This window comes from Lissotriton vulgaris, chromosome 2_1 (assembly GCF_964263255.1).
Source record: "Lissotriton vulgaris chromosome 2_1, aLisVul1.2, whole genome shotgun sequence".
Lineage (NCBI taxonomy): Eukaryota > Metazoa > Chordata > Amphibia > Caudata > Salamandridae > Lissotriton > Lissotriton vulgaris.
In genome coordinates this window covers 1,318,675,720-1,318,702,028 of record NC_141687.1, presented here as the reverse complement: position 1 = coordinate 1,318,702,028, position 26,309 = coordinate 1,318,675,720, and the positions used below count along the sequence as shown (strand labels likewise).

The 26,309-nt window shown below is 48.1% G+C and overlaps 2 protein-coding genes across 3 annotated transcripts in view; both read left to right on the top strand.

Annotated features, from left to right (window-relative positions):
* The window catches only part of ADCY5 (adenylate cyclase 5), a 1,577,350-nt gene that overhangs the window by 103,510 nt on the left and 1,447,531 nt on the right, over positions 1-26,309 (top strand). The gene's annotated exons all lie outside the window — the stretch shown is intronic.
* Positions 19,795-24,515, top strand: LOC147732557 (uncharacterized). 2 transcript variants are annotated; one of them, XR_015308674.1, is made up of 3 exons: positions 19,795-19,899; positions 20,654-20,779; positions 22,569-24,515. XR_015308674.1 is itself a non-coding variant. In XM_086958825.1 (2 exons), the coding sequence occupies exons 1-2, from the start codon at positions 20,641-20,643 to the stop codon at positions 22,964-22,966; spliced, it is 537 nt and encodes a 178-aa protein (XP_086814951.1). In that variant the 5' UTR covers positions 20,587-20,640; the 3' UTR covers positions 22,967-24,515. The 2 variants fall into 2 exon arrangements, 1 of the variants encoding a protein (XP_086814951.1); XM_086958825.1 differs by lacking the exon at positions 19,795-19,899 and having other exon boundaries at positions 20,587-20,779.

The following is a 26,309-nucleotide window of genomic DNA, read 5'->3' as shown; positions in this document are numbered from 1 at the left end:
CTCTGACAATAATGTCCAAGGTCCCATGGAGCACTGCAAAACCCTAGAAATTCACTGAGGAGGTTATTCTCCTCCCACCTTCCCCCCCAAGTGAATGGTGAAGTAATCTTGGAGCGTACTGATGCATGGTTTTAAATCCCAGGACAGTAAGAGGGGCTACCTCTAGTTCCTCATACAGACACCGGACATTGGTGGCTTGGAGCTGTGCCCAATACCCACCCACAGGCTCCTATTAAGAAAGCCATTGAGGGTTGGCGGTAATAGGGCTTGGCCAGGGTTTGATACTGACTAGATTGGGCACGTATGCCTTTGCAGGGAGCGCAGTGGCGTGGCGAAAGTTGAAGGGGCCCCCCTGCAAGGTACTCAGAGGGGCCCCCTACTCCGGATCAAGCCTGAGTACTGTGCTGAGGGGGCCCCCTGCAGCTCAGCCCCCCCCCTCCCTCACGGGGGCCTATATGACGCCCCTGCAGGGAGCTGCATTATGTGCTTCACTGTTGTTTGAGCTCTGTGTTTCTAGCCATATTTCATCACTTATTCTATCACAATGTTGAGACTGGAGTGCCTTTAGGCGGCTCTTTGATGGTGTTATTTGCTTGTTCGCGTGTGAGGATGCTAATTGTTGGCGTCATGTGCCTGACCCTGTGGGAGATATAAGTAGGAAGTTATGTGAACTGCTACTGTCAATGTACCAATGCTTCAAAAGTGTTTTACTTTTGAGATTATCTTAGAACAATTGACTATACGTCCTGCAAAACCCGTCATTTACAAGTGTCCTATGCTTATTAGGTTTGTAATGTCTTTGCAAATCTTTGTTTTACAATTAAAGCAAGCTGTGTCCTTTTGACCACACTTTGCCACCCTGCCTCGGTCTCCTATCCTTCCTAGTAGGAAGGAACTGTAGGTGTGGGGGGTTATCTCTAGACCTGTGGGTGACAGCGATTTACACTATGTGAGCTTCCTAGGTGGATCCCCCTCATGTCACTCGCCCACTATTTTCTCCCTTTTTTCCAAGGCCCCTCCTCCCGCTCTGCCCCTCCTGCTGCTTCTTCCTCAAATTCCCTCTCCTCCTACTCATTCCTTCATTGCCACCTTCTATCTCACAAGGTTCTCCTATTTTTTCTCTCCTCTTTCCCATGAGGACTCTCCTTCTCTGATCTACCTTATTTGCTTCTATTGTGCTCTATGTGCCGTGTTCTCCTCTCAACCCATCTCTGCTGATATGCCCCATTGTAGAGGCCCAGTGGCACTCTACGTCCCCCCCATGTGTTTGTGTGTTGTCTTCTTTTAGGTCGAGCTTGGGCAGCGCCTGCGTTGCTCTGCGAGGCATGCTGTATTGAGCAGGGCCAGCTCTAGGCATGGGCCGTGTGGGCAGCTGCCCAGGGCCCCACACTCAGCCCACCAGCATGGGGCCCTGCACCAGTTCAACACACCACCAGCCCTCTTGTACTCCTGATGATTCCGTTGAAAGAAATGTGTTTCTTTGCAATTGGACCACTGCATGAAAGGGAGGAGAAGGGGCCCTCCCTGGGCTTTTTATGGATGTTGTCCCAGTTGCAATGAGATGCATTTTGCAGGTTTGTCCTGCAAGTAGGTCTCCTGCTCGGCTTCCCATTCAGAGACACAGCAGTGCGCCCATTGTCTAGCACTTTAGAGCCTGCACAGTTTTAACTCTCAGCACCCAAGCATTTCTCACACCTTCAGCCCGAAATGGGCTGTAAAAGAGGTGCTTGAAGGTGGCTAAGAGGAGAAGCTGGGGCCCAGGAGAAATCTCCACAAAGCAGCTTCTGGACCCCTGAATATGTCACATTTGCAAATTAGAGGGGCCTTTCACCTTCCCTTTTGGCACAGGGCCCCAAAAATCCTAGAACTGGATCTAGAATTGAGGTATGGCATAGAAGCTCTGACCATTTCCTGCCCACCTTTTCAATTGGCTCCTGCTACTGTCCTTTTGAAATTTTTGTTTTTCATCCGTGAATAGCCTTACTAGCCTCTCCTTGGTACATCCATGTGCATTTGTAACCTCCCATAAGGACTAAACGTTTTTACTTGTGTTGTTACACGCTCTGCTTTATCTAGTCGGTGAGCACTATTTTCTTTAATGATCTTCCCCTATTCCACCCATGATGTCACAGCATGCGGCCTGCTTTTATATTGCTATTATTAATGAATTTATTTAATTTGCAGCACTGTCTGCTTTCACTTTAGCGGCCGCGCTTCTTTATTTATTTAATGTAGAGCGCGGTCCGCTTTCACATTATCGCTACAGAATCTTTCTATCTTTATTTTTTGGAGTGAAAGCGCCCTTACCGCGCTTTCCCTTTAATGTTGTCCGCGCCTCTCTCTTTGGACGCTGCTCGCTGTAACCTGAATACGGCAAGCAGAATCTAAAGAAAGGGGCCAGGCCCGGACTGGCCACAGCGGGCACCAGGCGTTTCCTCAGTAGGCCGCTAGGGTGGGGGCCGATTTTGGGCCCCTGGGGGGCCGTTTTTATTACCGCGGGTCGGCAATATCGGCCCCCGGTAACAAAATCGGCCGAAACTGGCCCTATCAAACTGCTCAGCTGCACTCCCCCTCACCCCGAGGGGTGTGGCAGCTGAGCAGTTTGCCAGGGCCGGTTTCTTTTCCCAGTCCGGCCCTGAAAGGGGCACGGGCACCATTAAAGTGGTCTAGCATTTGTGAGAGTTTGAGTTACTGCCATTAGAATTGGCAATGCCTTTCATATATGTGTTGCTTTTAAAAACACATAAATAAAAGGTATTGTCATTTACAATGCCAAGAGCTTAAACTCTTGCAAACGTGAGACCTATTGCATTGAAACTACTTGTTCTTAACTTGCATTCCGACCTCAGACGGCCTTTCTGCTTCCCAAGTGCCCCTGTCGCACCTTGCTCCCTTTCTTCCAACGCCGTATCTCAACATTTTGATTCACCCCAATTTACCCCAACCACCTTCGCTCCTTCTCCCTCTATTTCCAGGATCTGAAAGCGCTTTGAAGCATATAAAAAGCTAGATATTGGGATTATGCAAAGCAGTGCCGTTGATACTGTCTTTCGTTCGCCTATTTTAGGAGGAACCGCATTTTCAGAAGGGGGTTGAATGAAGTAACGGGAGATGCACTTGCACTGACGTCACGAGGACGCTGATCTGGAAATATTCAGCGCGTTGACAGCTTTCCCTCTAAATCCATATGTACCTGTGACATGTTTTCCAGCAGTGTGAATTACTGCTCTGGCCTGGCAGTTGTGAATTATTAATTGAAAACTCTTCCTCCCACTGTGTTGTAGAATTCATATCACCATGTAAGAGCACTGCGTGTCCCACAGCCTCGGACCAGGGTTTGGTCACATCTAAGGCAGTGCATTCTTTTTGGCTTTTGCAGAGGCTTTTTTCTGATATTAAGTTGCGGCTGTGCTGTGTATACAGTAACATTGCATATTTCTTGCTTCTTATGATAACCTTATCTGGAAACCAGTCTCCATTTCAGTTATACTTCAATCTGTATTCATATGGTGAAATCTTACCTTTTTTTTTTACTTCAATATGTATGATTTTTGTTATTGAGTCAGGAGTGGCTGCGCATAAATTATTTCATTTAATATTTCCTATTGCGCTTAACTGGCCCGAAGGCAACAGAGTGCTTTATAAAATGGTAAATAAAGGAAAGGGTCAGAGCAATACCTGCAACTAACAAAAAGAGGAAGCAAATAGTAAGTAAAAAAAAAAAACATGTAAAAAGAGAATAAACTGTCTCTGCCCAACTTCTCCGCCCAGTTGGCACTAGACGCGGCTTCCTTGTGAGGCCATGAAGTGGGGGCTCCAACCTTACCATGCGTCACTCCTTAATGTTGCAGAGCAATGACGCATCTGTACCAGGGCTTGAGTCGGGGTACCACGCGGGTCGACGGCGTCCCCCCACTTATTTAACCAGGTGCTCGATAACTGGAGCAAATGGAGCCACACATTCACTCTTTGGCCTCTCTGGGGCGGGATCTTGCCCCAGAGAGGCCAAAGAGTGAATGTGTGGCTCTATTTGCTAAGGGGTGAGCGAGGGGAGGCAATGAGTCTGATGGTGCAAGCCACCTTTCGTGACGTCACTTCCTGTTGTGACGTCTTGCTTATTAGGTCGAACATTCAAGACCTCTTGTATACTTTAGTATACCTCTTGCTTACTTGAATATATGGATACGAGTCGGCCGCACGCTTTTTCAGTGTCAGATTTGTCCTTGTGAGCGCGCGTTTGCTGCTGGCTGTTTGCTGTGAATGTGTGCGAGCGCTTTCACTTTCGGTTATGTCCTTTCCCTCACCCATAGCTGTTAAAACACTCTGCCCTTGGCCCACATCAATCACATCGTTTTAGTAATCGCTGATGTTGCTCCAGACGTACTTCAAAGACCCTTTTCTGTATTTGGGCATTCTTCCCCGTGGTTACCGACTCTTGTTTTAATCTTGTTTTAGGACTTGTGCCTGATCTGTACCCCATTGGGGTATTTAATAAGTGACTGCGGGAACGCCAGGGTGACGATGTGGAGCCACTTTTGTTCTTCACCAGTGTTTAGCCAGGCAGGAGGCAGTGCGGCTTGAGGCTGGGGTAGGGTAGAGACGGACCACTCAATGTAGTGGACTAAAGCTGCTTTCGAATGAAATCTGGACTTGTCTGGCCACTGTGACTAGATGAAAATATGGCAGATCCGAACACCCCTGATGAAGGTACAGTCCAGTTCGATGTGCTGTCTGCCATGACTATGCTATCTCGGATAGGTTTCTTAGCCCGTTGCCTATGTTGACTCCAAGCTCTTCAGGCATAAAACTGGGCAAAGTTCAATTCAGCATAATTAGGGGAAATTGGAAGACGTAATCCTCACAGAATTATTTTTTTGTCGATCTCATCCTGGAGAGAAGTTTCTTCTCCCTATTTATTCATTTCCTTACCTCACTCTTTCCAGCTGTGTCAGAGTCTCACTGAGGTCACTCTGTTCCACAATTGCCCCATCACCTGTTGTTGCTATTGTTGTTCGTTGTTGATTTACTTTAAACAGTGTAGAAGCTTCTGCTTTCCTAGCTCCAATCGATGTTGCTCCTGTCACTTCGGAATTATTGATCCTCTAGTTTAACAAATACACTCATTTGATAATGGCACGCCACAATTCCAAAAAGAGGACATTTCCAGCTTGTAAATAGTCATTGAACCACTGCTCCAGACAGTTTGTGATTTTAAGTGAGTTCACTCACAGTGCCTTGCAGCAGTCACATATAAATCTAATTTGAGACATGTGAAAATCATTAAGTATATACAAATAGCAGTTCAATATCAATTGCAGCCTCAATATGCAGGGGCGGCTCCTCCACTAGGGCGGAGGAGCATCGCCCACTGCTTTCTCTCAGTGCAAGAAAGACAAAACATAAAATGGTAATAATATCTAAAAGTTATTAACATTTTATGTTTCCTTTGCGAATTGGGGGCAGGCGGGTGAGCAGGGCTGATCTGCTCTTTGGGCAGGGGAGGAGTAGTTTGCCCAACCCTGAGTGTGCAAAGACTGTTTGGTCAGCCCTCTTGTGACGCCCAAACCAGTCATGCGAACTCTGCCTTCTCCATGCAGGCTGGAGAACATGGCCCCCCCATTAGCCCCTGGCTGGGTGGCATCCTGACCAATCACAAGGCAGCTTGTAGCATTGTGATTGGTTTAGGAGAGTGAGCCTGGCTGCCTGCTTCCTGTTCCTGTCGGAGGCAGGAGAGCAGGAGCCCAGAAGACGCAAGACTCGGCAGATAGGTAAGATTATTATTTTTCAAATTTCCCCATGCTCCGCCCGCAACACCCCCTGCTAATTCCCCTCATGCCCGCACTCCCACCCACGGGCAATGCCGGCTGCTGCTGTCAAAATGCAAAAGTACCATAGAAGCGTTACATCGCTGTTACTCGTCGACCTTAATCAATGTCTGTATCGGAGCCGTTGAGAGCTCGGTGACCACACAGAGCCTTAAAACTGAACCACCCACAAAGACTGAGTTTCAACTTCCCCAGGAGGCTGCACTGAATTTATCCAGTAGAGACTTATAGAATTTTCAGTGACTGTCATCGTTCCTTGTTTGCCTCCTTGTGCAAAAAATCCTTTGACTGTATTCTAAAATAAAGGCTTTTGTTGTAACACCCATCATTCTAGTCTTCAAATGTCCAACTTTTTCTCAAGAGAAAACTGTAAACAAAACCTGGCCGCAGGCCAAGGCATGCTTCCAATGCTGTGCTGTGCATGCCCATGGCCATGCACAGCACGGGGTTGGCGGTATGTGAGGGGTTCGTCACAGGGCCTGGCTTGTGGCAAAGCCCTGCGGCCAACCACTCGCCATGCACAACCATCAGCTGTGTGTGGCAGAGGCTTTGCTTTATGTATGGTAGTGAAATATTACTTTACGTTAAAAAAACTCTAAAAATTCACACAAAAAACAAAGGTGAAAGTAACATTATGGGTTGTTTTTTTTATTTGTTTATTGGCATTTTGAAGAAAAAAATTCCATCCAGCAAGCCCACTATTGCGCCCCAAATTTCCAGGTCTCATTCCGATTGCCATCTGTTCGTACCTTCTGGAGCATACACTCTTTAGCTGCCTCCCACACCAATAAATCTGCCTTCCATTTGTTCCATGTCGTGGGGATGAACTGCCCAATGGATGACGATATGCTGTTTGGCCAGGACCAGGGCCAAACTGCGCAAACCTGTAGTCCATTTTGCTGCCTATCCTTGGGAGCGACAGCAGACCTAATAGGGAGTGTCTCACTGCTAATTCCACTTTCAGTGCCGTCACCATTTGCCCCTCTCGGCGCGTTTCCTCCTAGAAGGGCCTCACCTTATGGCAAGTCTATTTGGCGTGTCTAAAGTTGTCAGGGGACATCCCACATCTCACACACATTCATCTGATCCGTTGGGTAAACCCAATGTCAGCATTGTGGTGTTAGGTATGCTGTGTGTAAATAGTAGAACTGTGTCTGCTTGAACCTGGCGTGGCTGGCCAGCCTGGCCACCTCTTGCACCTGTGCCCTGGGATGCCTCCACGCTCCCTTTACAAGGGGGGACTCCAAGTCCTCTTTTTTCAGTTGCAGGAGGAAGTGATATTAGTCTGCCTATCAAACTTGAGGGCAGCGTACAGCCGGGGTAATGATGCCCCTAGTGGACCCAGGTATCAGTGTCACCCGTAGAACCTGCGAATCGCTTGGCTGGTCAGGGAAGGATGTCCAGATTTCTTGCACCGTCCTGGACACACTGGCATATTTCAAAAATTGCTCCAGACCTACACTGAAGTGTACACCGACCTCCTCAAGTGACATGGTGTCATTCAGGAATAGATCACCTGTACTCTGGCAGCCACCTTCCACCCAATCTCAATACATCCATGGAGGCACATATGTTGTCAAACGGGTGCAGCCACCAAATAGGAAGAAGCTTAGAAAAGGGCACTCTCATTCGTACCTGAGTTATGGTTCTTTCTCATGCCTGTGCGGCCTGACAGACTGTAAAGGGGGTGCCAGTCAGGAGCCGGCAACCACACATAAGCCACTTGGGTAGATCTTCCTTGAGTACTGAACCCTCCAACAACACCATCTCCCAATTGGGGCCATCCTCACACCACTGAGATGCATATTGAAGCAGGCCTGCTAGACAATTATACTGGAGATCCGGGAGGCACAGGCCTCCCTCAGCAAGGTCCAGTTGTATGACCTCTAGAAAGAACCTTCTCCTCTTTTCCACCTGCGTGGGGAAAGCCAGGAGTCCGTCCAGTCTCTGAAATAATGAGGGCTGCAGCACCCAGAATGAATTCTGCATAGCATAGAAGCAACGGGGAAGTAGAACCATCTTGCTTGACGCCAACCTAACCAAAACCGACAGTGCAAGCATGTTCCATAAAATTTATAGAGGACATGAGGCCATCCAACACTCTCCCCAAATTAAGTTCATATTGTTGGTGGTGGTGGTATGTTATCTGAATCCCCAAGAACGAAACCTTCTAGCCTCCCAGGGCAGTCCCACCTCAGGAAGGGCATTCTCTGCCACATCAGCAAGCAATGCCAGACGGAAGAGCACAGTCTTGTGGCGGTTGAGTTGTAGGCCTGACACTCCCAAATTCAGTCACAAGCCGCCACAGACAAGGCACTGCGTGCTCTGGGTCAGTGACATATAGCAGAGTATCATCTGCGTACATTGATACTGTGTGTGTCACGTCACCCACTCGCACACCACAATCTTCAAGTTGAGAGTGCAAACAGGCGAAGGACCTCAAGACCACCACAGTGCCTTGCGACAGATCTGTAACCCCCTCCCCCCTCAGTGCCTTGATACCCTTACTGGTGAGTAGTCGCTCTTTACAAGCCACTTGATTTATCAATTGATTGATTGATTGAGAGGGGACAATGGGCAACCCTGTCCGGTGACCCTCTCCACAGTGAATGCTTCACAAGCAATCCAGCCTGTGCAGACCTGTGCCCTGGGGGCCGTGTATAAAAGCTGTATCCATGACAGAAATCACAGACCCACGCCCATTGGACTCATCGCTTACTAGAAGTATTCCGATTATAGGGTATTGAATGCTTTTGCGATATCTAAGGCGACCAGTGCTGTTCGCATTGCTTTATCCCAGGTCTCATGTAAAAACTGGCAGAGCCTTTGCAGGTTCATGTTGGTACCCCGACCCAGCATGAAGCCACACTGATCACTGTGCAGCCAAGGTGCTTTGTCAGCACTTTTGTGGGAATAAGAGATCTCAGGGGCCTAACAAAGGCCCCTGCAGTGTGGGTGGCCCACAGGCTTACCCATACTGGAGGGTGTCTCCTCAGCCCTTACTGATGTGAATGTGAGGGGCCACTTCCGCATATCTTGCAGGGGTGTCTCCTCATGTTTTGTTACGCCACTGTAAGATCTACATTGAGCATAGACAATGGGCAGTAGGAGTGGGAGTCAGCCGGGTCGCTGCCTAGCTTTAAACGCATAATTATTAGAGCTTCTCACATGTGAGACCGGAGGACCCTGTTGGTGAATGACTCACGGAAGGTCCCAAAAATGGAAGGAAGCAGGGAAGCGGTGTATAGCTGAAAGTATTCCACCAAGAGACCATCAGGTCTGGGACAGTTCCCATGAGCCATGTTCCAAAAGGCTTCCTGTAGTTCCTTCACCTATATATACTTTTCGAGCCATTAGGCTTCAGCCAATGTCAGGCCTGGGATCTCAGCCCACGTAGGCAGTTCCCCACCTGAGAGGTACCTGGCAGCTCAGGGGCTCCATACACCACTGCTGTGTGATACTGCAATAGTAAATTTATCGTGAAGTGCTCCACCGCTACTCCACTTAGGTCGGTTGAGGGATGGAATCAGTTGAGGTGGCCACTTACGTTTAAGCAGCCAGACCAGCATACATCCCAGTGGTCCCCCTTCCGGAGCAGCCACTATCTGTCCCAGATGGGGGAAACATGTCTATGTGCTTCCGCCAGCTCTGCATTTCTCCCCTCGCAACTCCCCTCCCATTGCTGTTGAGCAAGAAGCTCTTCCCCCTCCGTCAATTCCTGCTCCAGCTTTCTCCTGGTGCCATTGGTCTTACTGAGGCTCTCGCCCCTGATGAACACTTGTAATGCCTTGCATTCCACGTGACCCGGTGGAGTTCCATTTGGTGTCCAAGTAACCCTGCCGATCCCCCAGCTCACTCAATGACCTTACATTCAGGGTCATTGAGGGATTCAGGCCCCAGGGTGGGATGTTCAGCCAATGATCTTGCACCCCTCACTTGAGCAGTAAGGGGCGAGATATGACAAACTGGGCACTTGATAACTTGCCCTCTGAAAGTTTATAGCGCAATCCACCGTCAAAATGAAGCGGTTTAGCCCTATATGTAGGAGTGTAGCAAGAGAATTCTCTGGAGGTGGTTTGAAGGTCCCTCCAGATGTCCACGAATTGCAGCCTTGTCATGGTCTCCTTTAAGCTCACTACCATGCAAGGTCTGCTGCCCTCTCTGGGTGGGTGCCTGTATAGCCAACCATATAAGACACAATTAAAATCCCCAGCCCAAATAATGGGCATTCCCACATAAGGGAGCAGCTCAACCTCTATTGCCTCAAAGAACTCACCATCGTCCATGTTGGTAGAGTATATATGGATTATTCACATCGCTCTACTCTACTATCTAAAGAGCTATGGAATAGGATATACTTCCCGCTACATCCGCAACGTGTCAAAATTGGACACCAGGGGGCACCCAAATAGATACTCCCCTTGCATAAGAGGAGTATGTGGATTAGAAAACCTACCCCCTACATTTCCTCTGCAATTTTTGGGACTCCCCATCTAAGAAGTATGTCTCCTGCAGCAGAGAAATGTGGACCCCCCGCCACAGATAAGTGTGAGTCATGTATCTTTTGACAAACTAGTTCAGCCCTCTCACATTCCAGGTGAGCAAGAGTATAGGTTCACTCATCGGAAGTGATTTTGTGCTACTCCTGGTTTAATCTTCCCCCTTGTCTGACCTCCCTGACCGTTCCATTCGTCCCACCGGTACAAGCATGCCATTCACAGCATAAAAATTAACACTATCCCTCAACTGCTCTCCCACCTTTCTCCCAGAGTAAACATCTCCAAACTTAACTAGTGTCTCCCAAGTCATCTGACTATCCCCACCCACTATGAACTACGGCAACGTCCGTCTGTGTTGGGACCTATCTCAAGTTCCCTATTAGTGATACTTGACGAAGGGAAGAGGTGCCGGCCAGCAGACCAATTATGACCTGAACAGCAGTTCGACCCCTGAGATAGCCCAGCAGGTCGGTTCACACACTTCCAAACTTCAGACAATCACATTGTAAACAACAAACAAGCAAAGGGAAGAAGAGAAATAGCAAGAGATAAGGAGGGGAAATGAGAGAAGAGAACGGGGGGCCCCTCACTGGTGGCTAGAACCTCCAAGAATGAGGCCCCGGTGCCGCTGAATCCCCCCCTGTGGGAAAGTCAGTGGTGGGGTCATCACCATGGGTAAGTGTTCCAATTCTCTCTCTCTAAGGGGTCCCTACACAAGCAACTCTACAAAGTACCTTATGTGCCGCTTGTCCAGCGCGGGGGCGTTCTTCCAACAGCACTGTTACCAAGTTGTTACTGTACCTTAGTCAAACTACAGTGCGGGCATCCTTCGCTAGACCAAGTCATGTTCAGTCCCAGGGATCTATGTCTCATTGACTAGGTCTGCTGGAGGATGTCACAGAGGTGATTGACTACCAGTGCCATAGCCTCATCCCTTTTGGGTCACTGCAGTTCCAAGTTCAAGGTGCCATCTTGGTGCACTGGCTTTGCTCTCACAACTGAGTGTTGCCTGTATCTGCGTATATGCCTCTTCCTTTATGGGCAATGTTGTGGGCACCTCCTGATGTTGTCACTGGGAACCTGCCACTCCCACTGATCTTCAACCTGTCCCATCCATCCTCCGGTGAGGGAAAGAAGTGTGCCCAACCATCATGGATCGCCTTTTACGGGGTATCGCAGCATATAAGTGAGACTCAGGGCTTTCAATTTTTGTTTGATGCCACTGTCTTTGCAGTTGAAGGGCCCTAGTAGTCTTGAAAGATGCGCATGGTGTGGTTCTCGAAGGTCGGGCACCACCGTTTACGCGCCTTAAGCAGAATGTCGTCGTAGTCCCTATAATTCAGGATCGTTTCTACGACAGTTCATGGAGTGTCTCCCTGGAATGGGGATAGGGACCTGTGTGCTCTTTCTACCACAAATATCTGCCTTAACTTTGCAGCTGGTAGTGCCGTCTTATTTCAGTCCTCCAGGAATGACGGCAGGGTACTCCCCTCAACCCCCTCCAGGAATCCCACAAACCTCAGATTGCATCTTTGGAATCGTCCCATCCTTCGCCCTTGCTTCAAGTATGTGTGATCGGACATCAAGTGCGGCCACTGTTATTTTCAATGCAGCCATTTCTTCCTGCATTTTTGACACCTGCTGCTCTATTTCCACAGACCTTTCGGCCACCTTGCAGAGATCAGTATAAAGTGGATTTATGTCCATTTCCATTGCATCAATCTTTGCCTGCAAGGCCTTGCCTGACACCTCAATAGGTGTCAGTATCTGGGCACCTGTTGGGTCTCAGGTGTCCTGCGGTCTCTCGCTGCAATCCACAGGAGAGCCTCCACCCGCACCGGACTAGTAAATTGACCCATCTGCGTTTGTTACACACCTCAGGGTACCCAGTCTTTGCCCATGATGTGTTTCAAGCTCAGCTCACATGTGCCCCCACGAAAATCATTGTTGTCAGTTGTGATCTGTGGAGTCACCACTCCAGCAAGTCTACTGGCTCTGTCCTGGCCAGCTGTCCGCTGCATTTTTTGCCTGGACCACCCCCTAGCACCAGTATGATCCTCAGCCCACCAGGGCACAAGTCAATTGGATGTCATCTATGTTTATTTCATAGCAAAGCACTGCCAGTCTCACAGGTTTCGGGCTGTGGCAGGCATCCCTTTCCCCAGCTCCAAGGGTGGTGGTGTAGCGGCTGGCGCAAGAGGCACGTGGTCCACCAGCATCAGTCACTAGTTTCCTCCAACTGGGGCAAGTCTGTGTCATGCGAGCCCCAGTGGTATTAAGTGGGGGCACAGGTCCGCTGAGTCTGGAGTCCGGGGAGGAGGGGTCTACGGGTGTCCAGCAGCTCTTGCATCCCCAATGTACAGGCAAAGTTCCGACAGCTGGGCGGATCAGACCGAGGCGAAGGAGTGTCATGGAGCACTCAGCCCCTACAACTCACCTCCTAACAATCCTGCCAGTAGTCCAGTAGCAGAACCTGCAGTTCCCAAGGGGTCAGCTCACTCCCCCATATTGGCACTCGAGCAGTCAGGTGTCCAGCACGCCCAGTATTTTATTGTGGGGGAGGAGGCCATCAATCACCAGTGATAAGCCCCTTTCTCTCCTTCACTCTGCAGCTCCTCATGGGCCCAAGGGGATCAGACACTCACAGGTATCTAGTTTCTGTGCCCCCGCCCCAGTGTCTCTGGTTAATGCCCAACTGCTGTATGAAGTCTACCGCTCCGACGAGGAGGCTAAGTGATGGCAGGGCTCTGCCTGCCAGGAGTCCACTCCACAAGGGCTGTCTGTGCTGTCCCACCAGGCCATTAACTTCTGCCGGCAGTCACCCCAGGACCCGTATCGGTCTCAGGGCACTATATGTGAGTCCCTGCTGTTAAGCAGCGTCAGTGGAGGGGGGGAAGCTTGAGAGAGCCAGCCCACTCTGATAAAGCTCCCACCACTCAGGCCCCACTGGAGCCCCCAGGTGCAGGATCTCAGGCAGCCGCAAATCATGTGGTCAGCTGCAAAGCTGCCGCTGGGTAACCCGCCACCCCAGGGGGAGGAGGGGGGACGAGAGAAACCAGGCCCACTGACAGAAGCATTCCATCTTTAGTCTCTGCCGGGGCACACAGCAAAAACTCTGCTGCCTCATCGCATCGCTGGCTGGAGGCTCCGGCCACACCCGGCCCCCTCCATCACAATGGCACCCACATGGTTCTCGCTGCCGGTGAGTATTGAAGGGCTTTCAGGCAGCTTTGAGAGTCAATAGAGCCACCCCACATTTACCCAATGGCAGGGGTGGGGTCAAGTTGCTCACTGGGGCTCCGGTGCAGCAGGATGTGAAAGGATGATGATGTTGGGCCAGGAGCTGGCGTATAACGCTGCTACTCAGCCATCTATCCGGACACACCCTTCCTCAATTAACTTTATAGTTAGGTGTGATAAAAGGGTCTGTGTTTTTTAACTTAGAAATTCACTGAAAAATCAAAGAGTAAAGTAAGGTTATAGCTAAGTGCAAATGTCAGTGACAACATTATCGTTTTGAAGTTAAAAAAAACCAACAAAATTCACCAGAGCTAACTAGAACTTGCACTCCTGCCGTGCGCTGCTTATGACCATATGTATTACATCACGTGTGACATTTTCTATGACATCATTTATGATATCACAGGTGACATCTCAAATGACGACATTGATGATATTGTCCAATGAGTGTGTAATGAATGTGCTTTTCACTAAAAGGACACACCCAAACCCTGCACTCCCACTTTGGAGGCAAATATACCATTGCACCTTTAAATAACACACTTTGAGCAGCATTCCCTAGAGACGAGGAAAGGACACAGCACTCCCTTTAGGCGAGGCAAGAAAACATCTTCAGGTGCATTTAGAATAACACACACAAGTTTATTAATGCAACATTTAGAATCGTAGACCAAATATATCAGTAAATGCAGATTTCCAAATGTCAATTGATTAAAATGTACAATTAGAATAAAATGCAGTATATACAAGTAGCAAAGAGTAGAAAATATATACAAAATGGTTAGGAACACCTCACCGATTGATTAAACAACATCCTTGCCAACTCAAGCTGGGTGAGCCCTTCATCAGCCCAGGAAGGAGTTCGATCAGGACTCAAATTCCGTCACCTCCACAGCAATACGTCTATTCTGTGGTGTGCTTCCACCTGGCCCCAGAAGGCTCCCAGCATTAATACCATTACTCAATATGAGGCGAAGCTTCCTGAAAACCTCGCCCCCTTCTCTTGAGAAAGAACCGAGCTGGCTGTAGCAGTCTGTGTCAAGGCCAAGACGGAGGCTGGCCAAGCTCCCATATTTTGACTTTGAGGCAGAGTTGCACATTCTACAGATAATATCTAGTTCACTCTGGTCTGTCAAGAGCAAAAAAAGTGAGGAGCAGAAACATGCCCTCCCCACTTTGGAGCTGTGTACAAGCAGCAAGGCAAGGCCAGAAAACAAGATGACATGAGGCCATGTCAAAGCCAATAGTAAGAACTCCCAATTCTCATAACCCAAACTACTTGCATGCAAAGCTGCGCACGCACAAAAGCTGAAGCATGGCAAAGTCAGAAAACAAGATGACATGAGGCCATGTCAAAGCCAGTAGTAAGAACTCATCAATGTACAACAATACAAATGCCTGCACAACTGCCTATAGCCTCACATACTTTATCTCTCAATATCCTATAGCATCACATACTTTATCTCTCAATGTACCACAATGAGCACATGTGTGCACCACCGCTCACAACACTGTACTTCGACATTCCACACCTCTCTCTCCCTCTCACGCCTTCTAATGCACATCCCACACCTTCGGCTCTTTGCAAGACTGTTCTACTCCATGACAGATCCCACTGAAAGACAGCAAGACTACAAGAAAGAAGAGAAGCAGGCATATATAGGAAATCGTACATCCAGGCTAGGATAAAATAACACACTGAGGTCAGTTAAAATGATGGTAGTTGAAGGTTATCATAGGGTGCCAAACCACAAGAGTGCCTCTTTCAATGCAGCGTGTTAGTTTGTTTTATAGTTTACATTGTGGCGGGTGAGTACCATATTACTTCTCTACCTAATTTTATACAGTCTGGGTCCAGCTAATGGGTGTAAGTATTTACAAGACACTTGTGCCCCATATGCATCATAGGGACACACAGGTATTGTACATATTATAAAACTATATATTCAGGAGTAACTCTGTGTGCAGGTGGCGACTTCTGACAGTTTGTTCAACACAAGGTTTTTGGTTTCGCAGTAGATACTAGTACTAGTAGATACTTAGTAGATACTAAGTATTATAAGCAGCCATGAGTGATTAGACAGAATTGTCACTGCATGACAATTTCTTCATAATATGGAAGTCTGTGTGCACTGGATACTTACCTATGTACATGTGCTTGATAAGCTTTAGAAGATAGACTTTCCGTAAAGTTTTCACCACAGTATGAAGACTGCGGGTAGTATCACATTTAGTAAATTCATACCTTGGGTATTTTAAGTGAATAGTCTCTCTTTGGAGAAGTTTTGCATGGAGTGAACATTGTTCTTAGTAGATACTTTTTAATACTCTATAGTGTATTTCTTATGAGAGTTTCACTGTCTGTAAACATTCTGGTACACAGTAAACTCTCTCTATAGTGTAACCACAGTTTATAGTATCTACTTTTCTACTCATATCCACTTTATTTCTCATCGTAGGTTTGGTGATGGTGAAGGGTTTGATGCAGGTAAAGGCTGTCCATTGTAGGGCATTAGTTATGTAACAGAAGTTGAGTATCTGGAGGAAGCTGTTTTTTCAGTTGTATACACATTGAACATAGTGTGCAGAGGGGTCACCCGTATATGTGTGGTTGATTGTTAATATGAAGTTGACTACTCATGAAGTGTATGGTACAGGGTCTAAGCATGGGCGAATTTTGCGGATCTCGCGTTCGCGAATTTTGCGGATTTGCGGATTCGCAATCCGCAAAATCCGCGAATTCCCGCGAATTTGCGGATTTTTTTTTTTTTTTGTGTTCGCCCGTGTTTCTGCCAGTTCGCGAGGGTTTTTACAATTTCGCAATTTGCGAACTTACCTGTCGGGTCGCAAGTTTTGCGAACTTGTTGTTTCTACATGTCCAGCCTGTTTGGGACACTCTTCTTCATCACTGCCACTCTCTGTCACCACTGCCACTCTCTGACTACTCATGCCACCCTCTGGCCCACCCATGCCACCCTCTGTTTCATCACCACACCCTCTGGTTGTCCAGTGTACATTATTTTCGGCAAAGCAAAGCACACCTTCCCTGCCTCAAGTGACCTGAATTAATTTGGGGCTGATTAATGTGTCACAGAATATTTTTTTAGCTGGCACCTGCTTCCTTAGTGCGCCCTGATTAGTGATCTTTTGCACTTGCTAAGTGCTTTCATTGTTGCAAAATTAGTTACAACACCTGCCCTGCCCCAACTGACAATAATGAATTAGGGGCTAATTAATGTGTCACTGAAAGAATTTAAAGTTCCAGCCTGGCACCTGCTTGTCTGCTCCTTTAGCTGTAAATCAGGACCTTTGTGGCATACAGTTAAGGTCAGAGCAGGGTCACACAATAGTTGCAAGCAGGCAACCGAATTCTGGAGGGCCCCCTCAGGAAGCAATACAAAGAATCGTTACAAATCATGAGGTTGACCTTTTGCACCTGCTCATTGCTTTTGCTTTTGCTGAAATCGTTTTGCGGTTTTTTTCGCGCTATTCGCGGGGCGCGGCGTCGTGCGAAACCGACCGCGGAAGCCGCCAATTCGTGCGAATGAGCATTTTATTTTTTTGCGGCTTGTTGTTTCGCGAGTTTTTTTGCAGTATTCGCGAGCCGCTTGCAGCGCAACACGCGAATTTACCCCAAGGTCGAGTACGGGCGCGGCCATTTTGTTTGCGTGACGTATTTCCGTTTCCGCCCGCTATGTATAATCTCGCGCAGTAAGCGCATTGCGAGTAGAGGTTCGCACGAGATCGCGCGGGAAATCTAGAGGTTCGCACGAGATCGCAAGGAAAATCTCGCGCGAACTGACTTTCGCGCTCGGAAACGGGCGCCGGCCATCTTGTTTTTCATTCATTTCCTGTGTCTGGGCATGGTGTTTAATCCTCTTGATATCTTTCCCATCCTTTGCTTGTTTTCAGTTTTTTTTTTACGATTTTGCTTCTTATCTATCCCTCTCTTTTCCTAGCTGTATATTTTTGTCTTTTCTGCTATTTTTCTTTACTTTTAAACTACTTTTGTAAACTCTTTTCTTTTCTTCTTCCCTATCCTATTCTTTCTTAATTTTCTACTTCTTCCTACCTTACCTGCCCAGACCATGGTCAAGCCAGGCGCCGTGAAGCTGCCCAGGCACTTGAGGGCCGCAGCGGCGGCGGGGAGTAGTGCTGGACCCAGTGGCAGGACAGCAGGCGTGAGATCGAGGGGGGAGCAGGTGACGCGCCGGGAGATATTCAGCCCGGAGGAAGTGGGCGCGCTGGTCTACTTCGTCCAGCGCCGCCTGCCCAGGACCATCGCGGGAGGCGGCAGGATCGCGGCCGGCGGCTATAACATGCGGGAGCGCCGGAAGCGGTGGGAGAAGGTGTGCTGGGCCATATCCCACCTCTACGGGGTCCAGCGCACCTACAGCCAGGTCACCCATCGCTGGACGGACCTCCTGGACCGCGAGCGCGACCTGCTGGACCAGCTCGGCTTGGAGATCCCCGGGCTTGGTGAGTAGTAGTAGCCATTGGCATTTAATCACTCACTACTATGATGTTTTCTCCTGCTCTGTGTTGTTGTATTGCAAATATTTGTTTTTTACATGGAGCAAGCCAATAATGCCGCTGATGACGATTACATTGTAGTTAAATTATATTTCAAAATCTTCTGTGCATTTCAGGTGCACTGCTCTCCTTCTCAGTGGGGTTGCTACTATGCTTATTTGTTTTCTATTTCGTGGTCTCATTGGCCTGAGTAACTATTATGTATGAGTGTACTTAACAGAACTGCGTAATGCTAGACACTAGGGGGCAGATTACATTTACAAGCCCCTTGCGCCACGTTTACGTTGCCTTGCGTGACGCAACAGCGGCGTAAACGTGCCGCATCCCTGCAAGTCATTTACAGCATGACGCATCTAGGGAGATGCGTCACGTTATAAAGCCATGGGCCTGCACCACAATGGGTGCGTTCCTAGTACGCAGGGTGGGCGGTCCAGCGGCTGTGCGCCTCGCAAAATTGCCTGCGTGAAATCTACAAGATTTAACGCAGGCACTTCTGCGACGCTGCTACGTCAATTCAATTCCTTATGTCTGCTCGAAGCAGGCGAAAGGACTGACACAGCATGTAAAGTATTGGGTGGCCCTGAGCATTACTGGAGTTGCATTGCGTTGGCGACGTGACTCCAGCGATGCGCCGCTCTTACGTGACGAGATGCGTCACGCAAGTGCCTACCCTTGCGCCAGGGCGCGCCGCATTGTAAATGAGGCACATCTGCCGTGTCGCAAGGGTAGTTTTGCGTGACGCATTTGATCTGGCGCATCTCTGGAGATGCGCCAGAACGCGTAAGTAAGTATGCCCCTAAGGGGCAGAATTGCAATTACCGTCGCATCCCTGCAAAGTAGCAGGGATGCGCCATTAATTGTGCGGCCCGCTACCACCACCAAACATGGTGCGCCGTATTTGCAATGCGGCTCCCCATGGGCCCAAAACGTCACCGAAGCTTTACTGCTGGAGTTGCGTCGCAACGATGGCGCAGCTCCATCAATGCTCTGGGGTACCCTATCTCCCCAATGCTGGGTCAAGCCGTACGTCTGCTTCAAGCAGGTGCAGGGTTTGTGTGACGCATCATTGTCCTAAAGGTGACTGATTGATATTTTGTAGATTTCCCTCAGCCACTATTAGGATGTGTTCCAGCGCAGGAATGCCCTCCCTTGCGCCGGAACGCCCCCTGATGGCGCAGGGCTTTATAACGGGATGCATCTCCCAAATGCGTCACGTTGTTATAATATTATACGCCGCACCATGGCGCCCTTTTTTGTTTAGCTGCTGCGTCACAAAAGTCACGCAAGAACGGCGCAAAAGAGCCGCAAGGGCTTAAATCTGCCCCTTCCTTTGTAACCCTGACAATAAGAAAAATAGTGGCGGTGGATTGATAGTTTGACTATTTAAATGACTGGTAATGTAGCAGGCAACTGTTAGTGTTGTCACTGATCTGACTGAAATCACAATGGAGTTTGTCTGTCACTTTGCGTCTTGCCTGCGGACTGCTGCCTGCCAGTCCTAGGTGAACGTTTCAGTACTTTGTTTAGTGAGTTACGTGACTTTCGAAGTCACAGGTCCGCAAATAAATAAAAAGTAACCATAATCAATATAATTTCGCGGAAATATTTTGTTATTGTTCTTTTGAAATGTTTGATTTGGTTGACATTGACAAGCAACAATCATCCATGTTTTCTGTTCTTTCTTTCATGTTGTACGTCAGCTCCCCCCAGGGGCGAGAGGAGGACACAGGAGCAGCAGGCGGCGGATGCTGTTCATCAACAGGGCCAGGATCGGGCAGGCGAGGGCTCCTCTGCTGGCCCCAGTAAGTTTTCATTTTAGACTAGTACCTATTTTTCCTAGCGTTCCTCATTTGAATTTTTTCAAAATTGTCTTTGCTCTTCTTGTAGACTGTATCTAAATTCTTATCCTGCCTCTACTATGACTCCCTGTGGTATTACTAGATTATTCTTATTAGTCTGTCTGTGTAGCTAACTAAGATTGCACGGTTGGCGAAACTCCCATGATTCTAGTCAGCAATAGCTCTATCAACTTAGTGCAGTCCTCTGGGATTGTCCATAATGTCTTTTGAAGTGTTCTATCTGGACTCATGCTTGCAAAAATTGCAAAACCTTTCGTTCAGTCACTCTAGTCTGGAGGACCAAAAAACACAGATTGTATTTAAATTTAAAAGCTTTATTAAAAGTAAACACATTTATTAAAATGAAGTCATAATAAAACTAAACGTTTAACTGATAATGGAAAAGTGGTTAGTGCTGACGATTAATTGAAGACATTTCTTGTGGTCGAGCCGAGCTCTCACCTGGTTTCAACTTGATCTTGTTGTTAGAAGTCCATCTTCTGTCTGTGTGGAGAAAAATGGTGCGTGTTAAAAAATCAGCCTTCATCAGTTGTGCCAAAAAGTGCAGCAAGACAACCTTCCCTGGAAAAAGGGACATTTTTTTTAACTTTAACGTAGACAGTCACAAATTACATTGTTTTCACATGTCTTCATTCCTAGACCAAATACTAGTGACTAGTGAGTGCTTTATTCTAAGATTCTTAAATGTACTTTGTAGGTGGAACATCTGGTGGCGGGGCCAGTGTGGTGGTGGTGCTCGACACGGAGGCGGAGGGCAATTCATCATCAGGGGAGGAGGCGGCGGCGGCGGCTGTGAGAGTTGAGACGGTGGTGGCGGCCAGAGGTAAGCTCTTATATATTCCTTACTTATTGAGATTGAAGACTAGCTGGGAAGGCAAGAATATGAGATGCATGGCTGGGTGAATGATGAAGCAATGATGGGTGGAAGGACAACAGCCTGGGTGGGTGACACAGAAACTGTATGTGTCCATATACCTGGATCATGCTACTATCTGACTCTTAGATAGCATATGTGTATCTAGAGCAGGGGTACTCATAGTACGGCCCGCGGGCCGGTGGTGGCCCGGCAAGCCTTCCTTGGCGGTGCGCAGACCTTGCAGACAATCACTGCTCCCCCGGCCCCCACAGAGCAGAGGCTTTTTTGTATTTCACCTGTTAGCGCCCCTGCATCTCCACTCTGACAATCACTGCTCCCCCGGCCCCCACAGAGCAGAGTGGAGATGCAAGGCCACAAAGAGGTGAAATAGAACAAAGCCTCTGCTCTGTGGGGCCGGGCAAGCAGTGATTGTCAGGGTGGAGAAGCAGGGGCGCTAAAACAAACAAAGCCTCAATAATATGTTAATGGTCTTTTAAAGACCTGTTAAGTACTTTGGTGTTGTTGTCTGTGTGTGCGCGTTGAGGAAGCGGTCTCAACCCGGGCTGAAGGCTGACACAGATAGACACACACACAGTGAGATGACAGAGGGAGAGGGAGGGCAGGAGGGAGAGAGAGATGGAGGGAGGGCAGGAGGGACAGCAGGAGGGAGAGAGATGTATGTAAATGCTGGGTCTGGTGGCTCAGTGGATGAGGGCATCTGCTGCAGGGACCTGTGTGCAACCTCATGGTCACAAGTTATCGTTTTGCTTTAGCCCCGCCCCCTCTGACTCCGCCCCCACCAGTGCGGCCCTCGGCCACAAACTACACTGTAAATGTAGCCCCTGAGAGAAAGTTTGTGAGTACCCATGATCTAGAGAGAGTAGATGGTCAGTGGATGAACTAAGTGTAACTTTGAAGAGCATGTAACACTGCACCCGCACGTCCGTTCCAGTGTAGGAAAGGCAAGGAAAAGAACTTTTAATTTTGTCCAAATACTACCATAAGTAGTAGCAGTAGTTTGTATTGCAAGCACTGCATAGATCCGGTTATTATGGTGGCCACTCCCTACCTCTCTTAATAAGTTTAGTAGTACTCAGTCATTCATGTGTGGATGTATCACTGCCTGTCACTCAATAAAAAGCAAAGCACCTAAAGTCATCCCATATATAAGCAAAAACATCCCATGTGAAGTGATAGATAATCAGATTATTTATCTTCTTCAATTTTCCATTTCTAGTACTCATTTCCACTGTAGGGTGAAAGTTAAATTAATTAAGCAGTAGCCCTTGAGTTGTAACAGAGTATTCTCAGTGCCACCCGTAATAGAAAAGTAAGAGATTCACCACCTGCATGTACTGGACGGGTACAGTAACGCAACGGCAACGCAAGTCTAGGTCACTCCTCATGGCGTGCGTCTCTTTTTCTCGGGTGCAAGTTTACCGCGCTGGCATTATGCCGGCTTGCAGAAAATAACGTACCAATTTTCCAAAACAAGAGACAAGAAGAAGAATAAGACTGGTGTACTTTCATAGTCGACTCCAATGGAAGTCCACAGTGCTCATAGAATTTGTTCCTTAAACTCCCACTAATGTTAGAGCAAGGATGAAGAAGTGTGAGGTTAGATAGATACTGGCCTCAATAGTTATGTAATGCGCTTGCAAGTTGCTAGTTGTACTGCAGCACACATTTCTGCTGAATGATTGAGTTAATCTTAAAGAGCATTGGTTACAGACTATGTCTTTCTTTCTTCATATAGGTTCTCCTTCCAAACGAACAAGGAGGAAGGAGCTGGCTAGAGCGGCCCGGCAACGGAGAATCGAGGCCACTGTTGCGGAATATCGGCGGCTGGTGGCCCTGGAGGACGAGGAAAGTGTGCGGTCGACAACAACGACAACGTCGTCCTCCGTGGCCTCACCGGCTGCCACCGTGACCCAGCACAGTGGTCCACCGAGACTGAGCCGGGCTGCCAAAGGCAAACGCCACCGCCGAGCAGCAAGGCCAACAGCTGCTTCTCACAGGCCTTGCACCTGCAAGGCAGTGAAGGCACGCCTGCGCCGCACTACCCTGATGGTGTCCCGCCTTCAGCAGGAGCTCGCCTTGCTCCGCGAGGAGCATGATGCCCTGGCCCAAAAAGTTAACAGCATCCACCCATAGTGTCCCTTGCCCCTTTTTTAGAGACTTTTGGGGGGTGGGAATTGGGAGTTGGGTTTTTGGGGACTTTTGAAGGACAATCGTTGGGGTTAGGGAGGGTCTTGCGGGAGATTATTTTGTTAGGGATATAAATATACTTTTTCAAACTTTATCTGAGCATACCTGTTTTTTACTGCTTGCCTGGTGGGTGGGGGTTTAACGTTGACTGTTTTCCTGAAAGTTTAGTTCCATTTTCTTCCTTTAAGTGTAAATGCCCAAATGTTTTCAACACTAAGTGCCTCTCACAGACTAAGTGAAGTGAATCCAAGAGTCCTAGGACTTTAGTAGTACTACCTTCAGGCTCTCGTCTCTCGTACTAATACTCCATTATACCCCCAAACCACCAAACGCTTATCTTACCTGTAATTTGTGTTTGAAAGTAGGGCTAGGCCCAGGGCTGGCTCCACGGGAAACACCGAATAACGTTGGCAATCTTGGTCGGATAAAATTTCCTCATAGCGGTGGTAGTAGTGGTGTGACACAGTGGCAGTTGCATGCCTATGAAAAAAAAGAAAATGAAATCTGGTTTGTCCTCCTGAGCAATTCAACGGTACAACTGAGAATATAGCAGGTGACAGAAGTACAGTAGAGCAGTGCCACATTGTAGCCTAACAAATGGTAAAGTATAACTACTAATTCGGTTGAAGTTCTTTCACATTAGCAATGGTTCTTTGTCAAGCAGAGTAAGAATATATCATCGACAACTGTGGAAAGAAAGAATGCGACAGTACAGGGCCTGTGTGGAATTATTGATAACTATATTCAACATAAGGTCTCTGTAGCCAGATACCCGAGAGCCTTGCTGGTCACTATAAATCCATTCACAACAACACTCAATGGGGTTGGTCTGGAAGGTGTCACGTTTACTCCCCGTGATCCAGTCGATGCAAATATGGTTCCACCTCCAAATGTCACCAACACCCAGAAGTGTAAACACAGGGTGTTCGAGGCATTAGGCGAGGGAGAAAAATAACAAACTAAAATAAAAAATGTGGGATGGGTAAAGGTAGGGTCAGCAGGGAAAGGATACCTGTAAGAGAAGACAAGACAGGCATCAGTGAAGTGATGTCCTAACATACAAGGGTACTCTCATATAGTCTCACTAAATAGTCTGCAAGTCTCCCGCCTACTCATGGGAAATGTAGTTTCATAGTACGGTAGGCGCTTAGGGGCTGCGTAACCTGACAGAAGGTATAGTAGATAGAAAAGGAGAAATTGCTTTTTTTCTAGGTGTCCCCTCACTCACCAGGGTTGCCCCTTGGTGACATGCTTCATCATTGGGGCCATCCCAGTCCTCTACGGCCTGGGGCGTGCTGCGACTTGCGAATTACGTAGGAGCACTTACAAATGACTATGTGTGGTGCAGATAGTGGAGTGGACTAAGTGATGTGTTAAGGGATCAATGTAGAAGCCGAGAGAGAGCAAAGAAATGCAGTCACAGTCAGAGAAAAAGGCAAGGGATACTGTATCTATGTGGTTGTAGTGGTCCTGTTGGAAGTGGTAAGTAAGTTGCCCGCAGAAAAAAAATCCTCCTATTAGCGGCACTCCTCCATTGCAGCCGACGCTTCGTCCACCGATGTTGGTCACCAGAAGACACCCTGTCCACTGCCTGCCTGATGCTGAATTGTGGCTCGCTACTGTGAAGCCTGACTCCATCCTTTTTTCCCCATTGCAGAGACTGAAACCCGGCCTGTAATTATTCAACGAAAAACAGGAAGTGATATAATATTACAACACCACTGATAAATAAATATAAGGTATGTAGGCTGTGGAGTGCAAAAAGTCACAATTTGTTTTTCCTAGTAGACAGACAGTACAATGTTTTTGAAAGTGCGTACTCTGAGTCACCTTTTGAAGGATAAGTAAGTATGGGCAAATTAATGTAGCGGATCTTGCCCCTCAAGCTAGGTGTACTGTAAACTGTGTTTTAGAACAAAAATAGATCTTCCTAGCAGTGCTCCCACCCAAAAAACGAGGCCTAGCAGAAAACTGGAGACAAAACTTACTTTGAAAGTAAAAGTAGGCCGAAGTACCCTAATTACCCATTACCCCCCGTGGATTGTATTCAAACCACTTGCAAGCAACCAAGCAAAAGTAGCCATAGCCAGCATCGCTCCAAGACTCGAAATCCCCCCCACTCAAACACATGCAATAGAAATACTGCTAACCCTAACGAACCCTAAGTTAAGAATAGTGGCAAAGGCTTTCTTTAACTATGCCAAATCCCCCCTTTCCCACCATGGATTTTCTTCAAATGACTTGCAACCAAAATTACACATTCTCACGAGTGCTCTAAGACCCCAGAACTCAGTTTGAAAAATCTAGAACACCCCGATACACATGCAATCCTGCTGCTAGGGCTAACCCTAACGAACCCTAAGTTACAAAAAGTGCCAAAACTAAAGGCTTTTCCGCGCGGATTTTGTCCCAGCCACTTCTACCCGGTATTAGACCTTCCCAGGAATGCCCCAAGACCCGGCAACCCACCCGCCAAGAAGCATAACACCCCCAAACAGGCCAAAAGCAAAATCTCATACTTGCAATATTTCTGGGCCTTCGGTCCAAACGCGCTGCGTAGCTAGGCCATAAGTCGGGGTTGGCACGACGGATTTCCTGAAAAGCAAATGCAATCAAGATTAGAGTGTCCCAGCAGTGCTCCCAGACCACGAAACTCACCCACAAACACCAGGAAGCCCCCCAAACAGGCCCCCGAAAACGCTACATAGAGCAAAATGTCAGAAATAGCCCAAAAAAAAAATCGGCCTGGATTTTGTCCCAACCACTTCTACCCGGTATTAGACCTTCCCAGGAATGCCCCAAGACCCGGCAACCCACCCGCCAAGAAGCATAACACCCCCAAACAGGCCAAAAGCAAAATCTCATACTTGCAATATTTCTGGGCCTTCGGTCCAAACGCGCTGCGTAGCTAGGCCATAAGTCGGGGTTGGCACGACGGATTTCCTGAAAAGCAAATGCAATCAAGATTAGAGTGTCCCAGCAGTGCTCCCAGACCACGAAACTCACCCGCAAACAGACGGAACCCCCCCTAAGAGCACCTCAAAGGGAAGCAAGTCATCAAAAACACAAAAAAAATTCCGCCTGGGATTTGGTCCAAAACACTTTTATCCGGTATTAGAGCTTCCCAGCAATGGCCCCAGAGCCGTCAACCCAGGAGAAAACGAGTAGAAGACCCCCAAACAGCCAAAGAGCAAAAGTACAAAAATGGGGACTTAGTCACTTTTTCACAAATTTCCCAAATCACTCCGCGCGCGCTCTGCAGCTAGGCCCTAAGTCCCCTCAGCCACCA

Excerpts from the sequence above, each read along its gene's own strand:
- LOC147732557 (XM_086958825.1), top strand. The coding sequence starts at position 20,641 with ATGTACTTTGTAGGTGGAACATCTGGTGGCGGGGCCAGTGTGGTGGTG. Across the intron at positions 20,780-22,568 it reads GACGGTGGTGGCGGCCAGAG|GTTCTCCTTCCAAACGAACA; the intron begins GTAAGCTCTTAT and ends TTCTTCATATAG.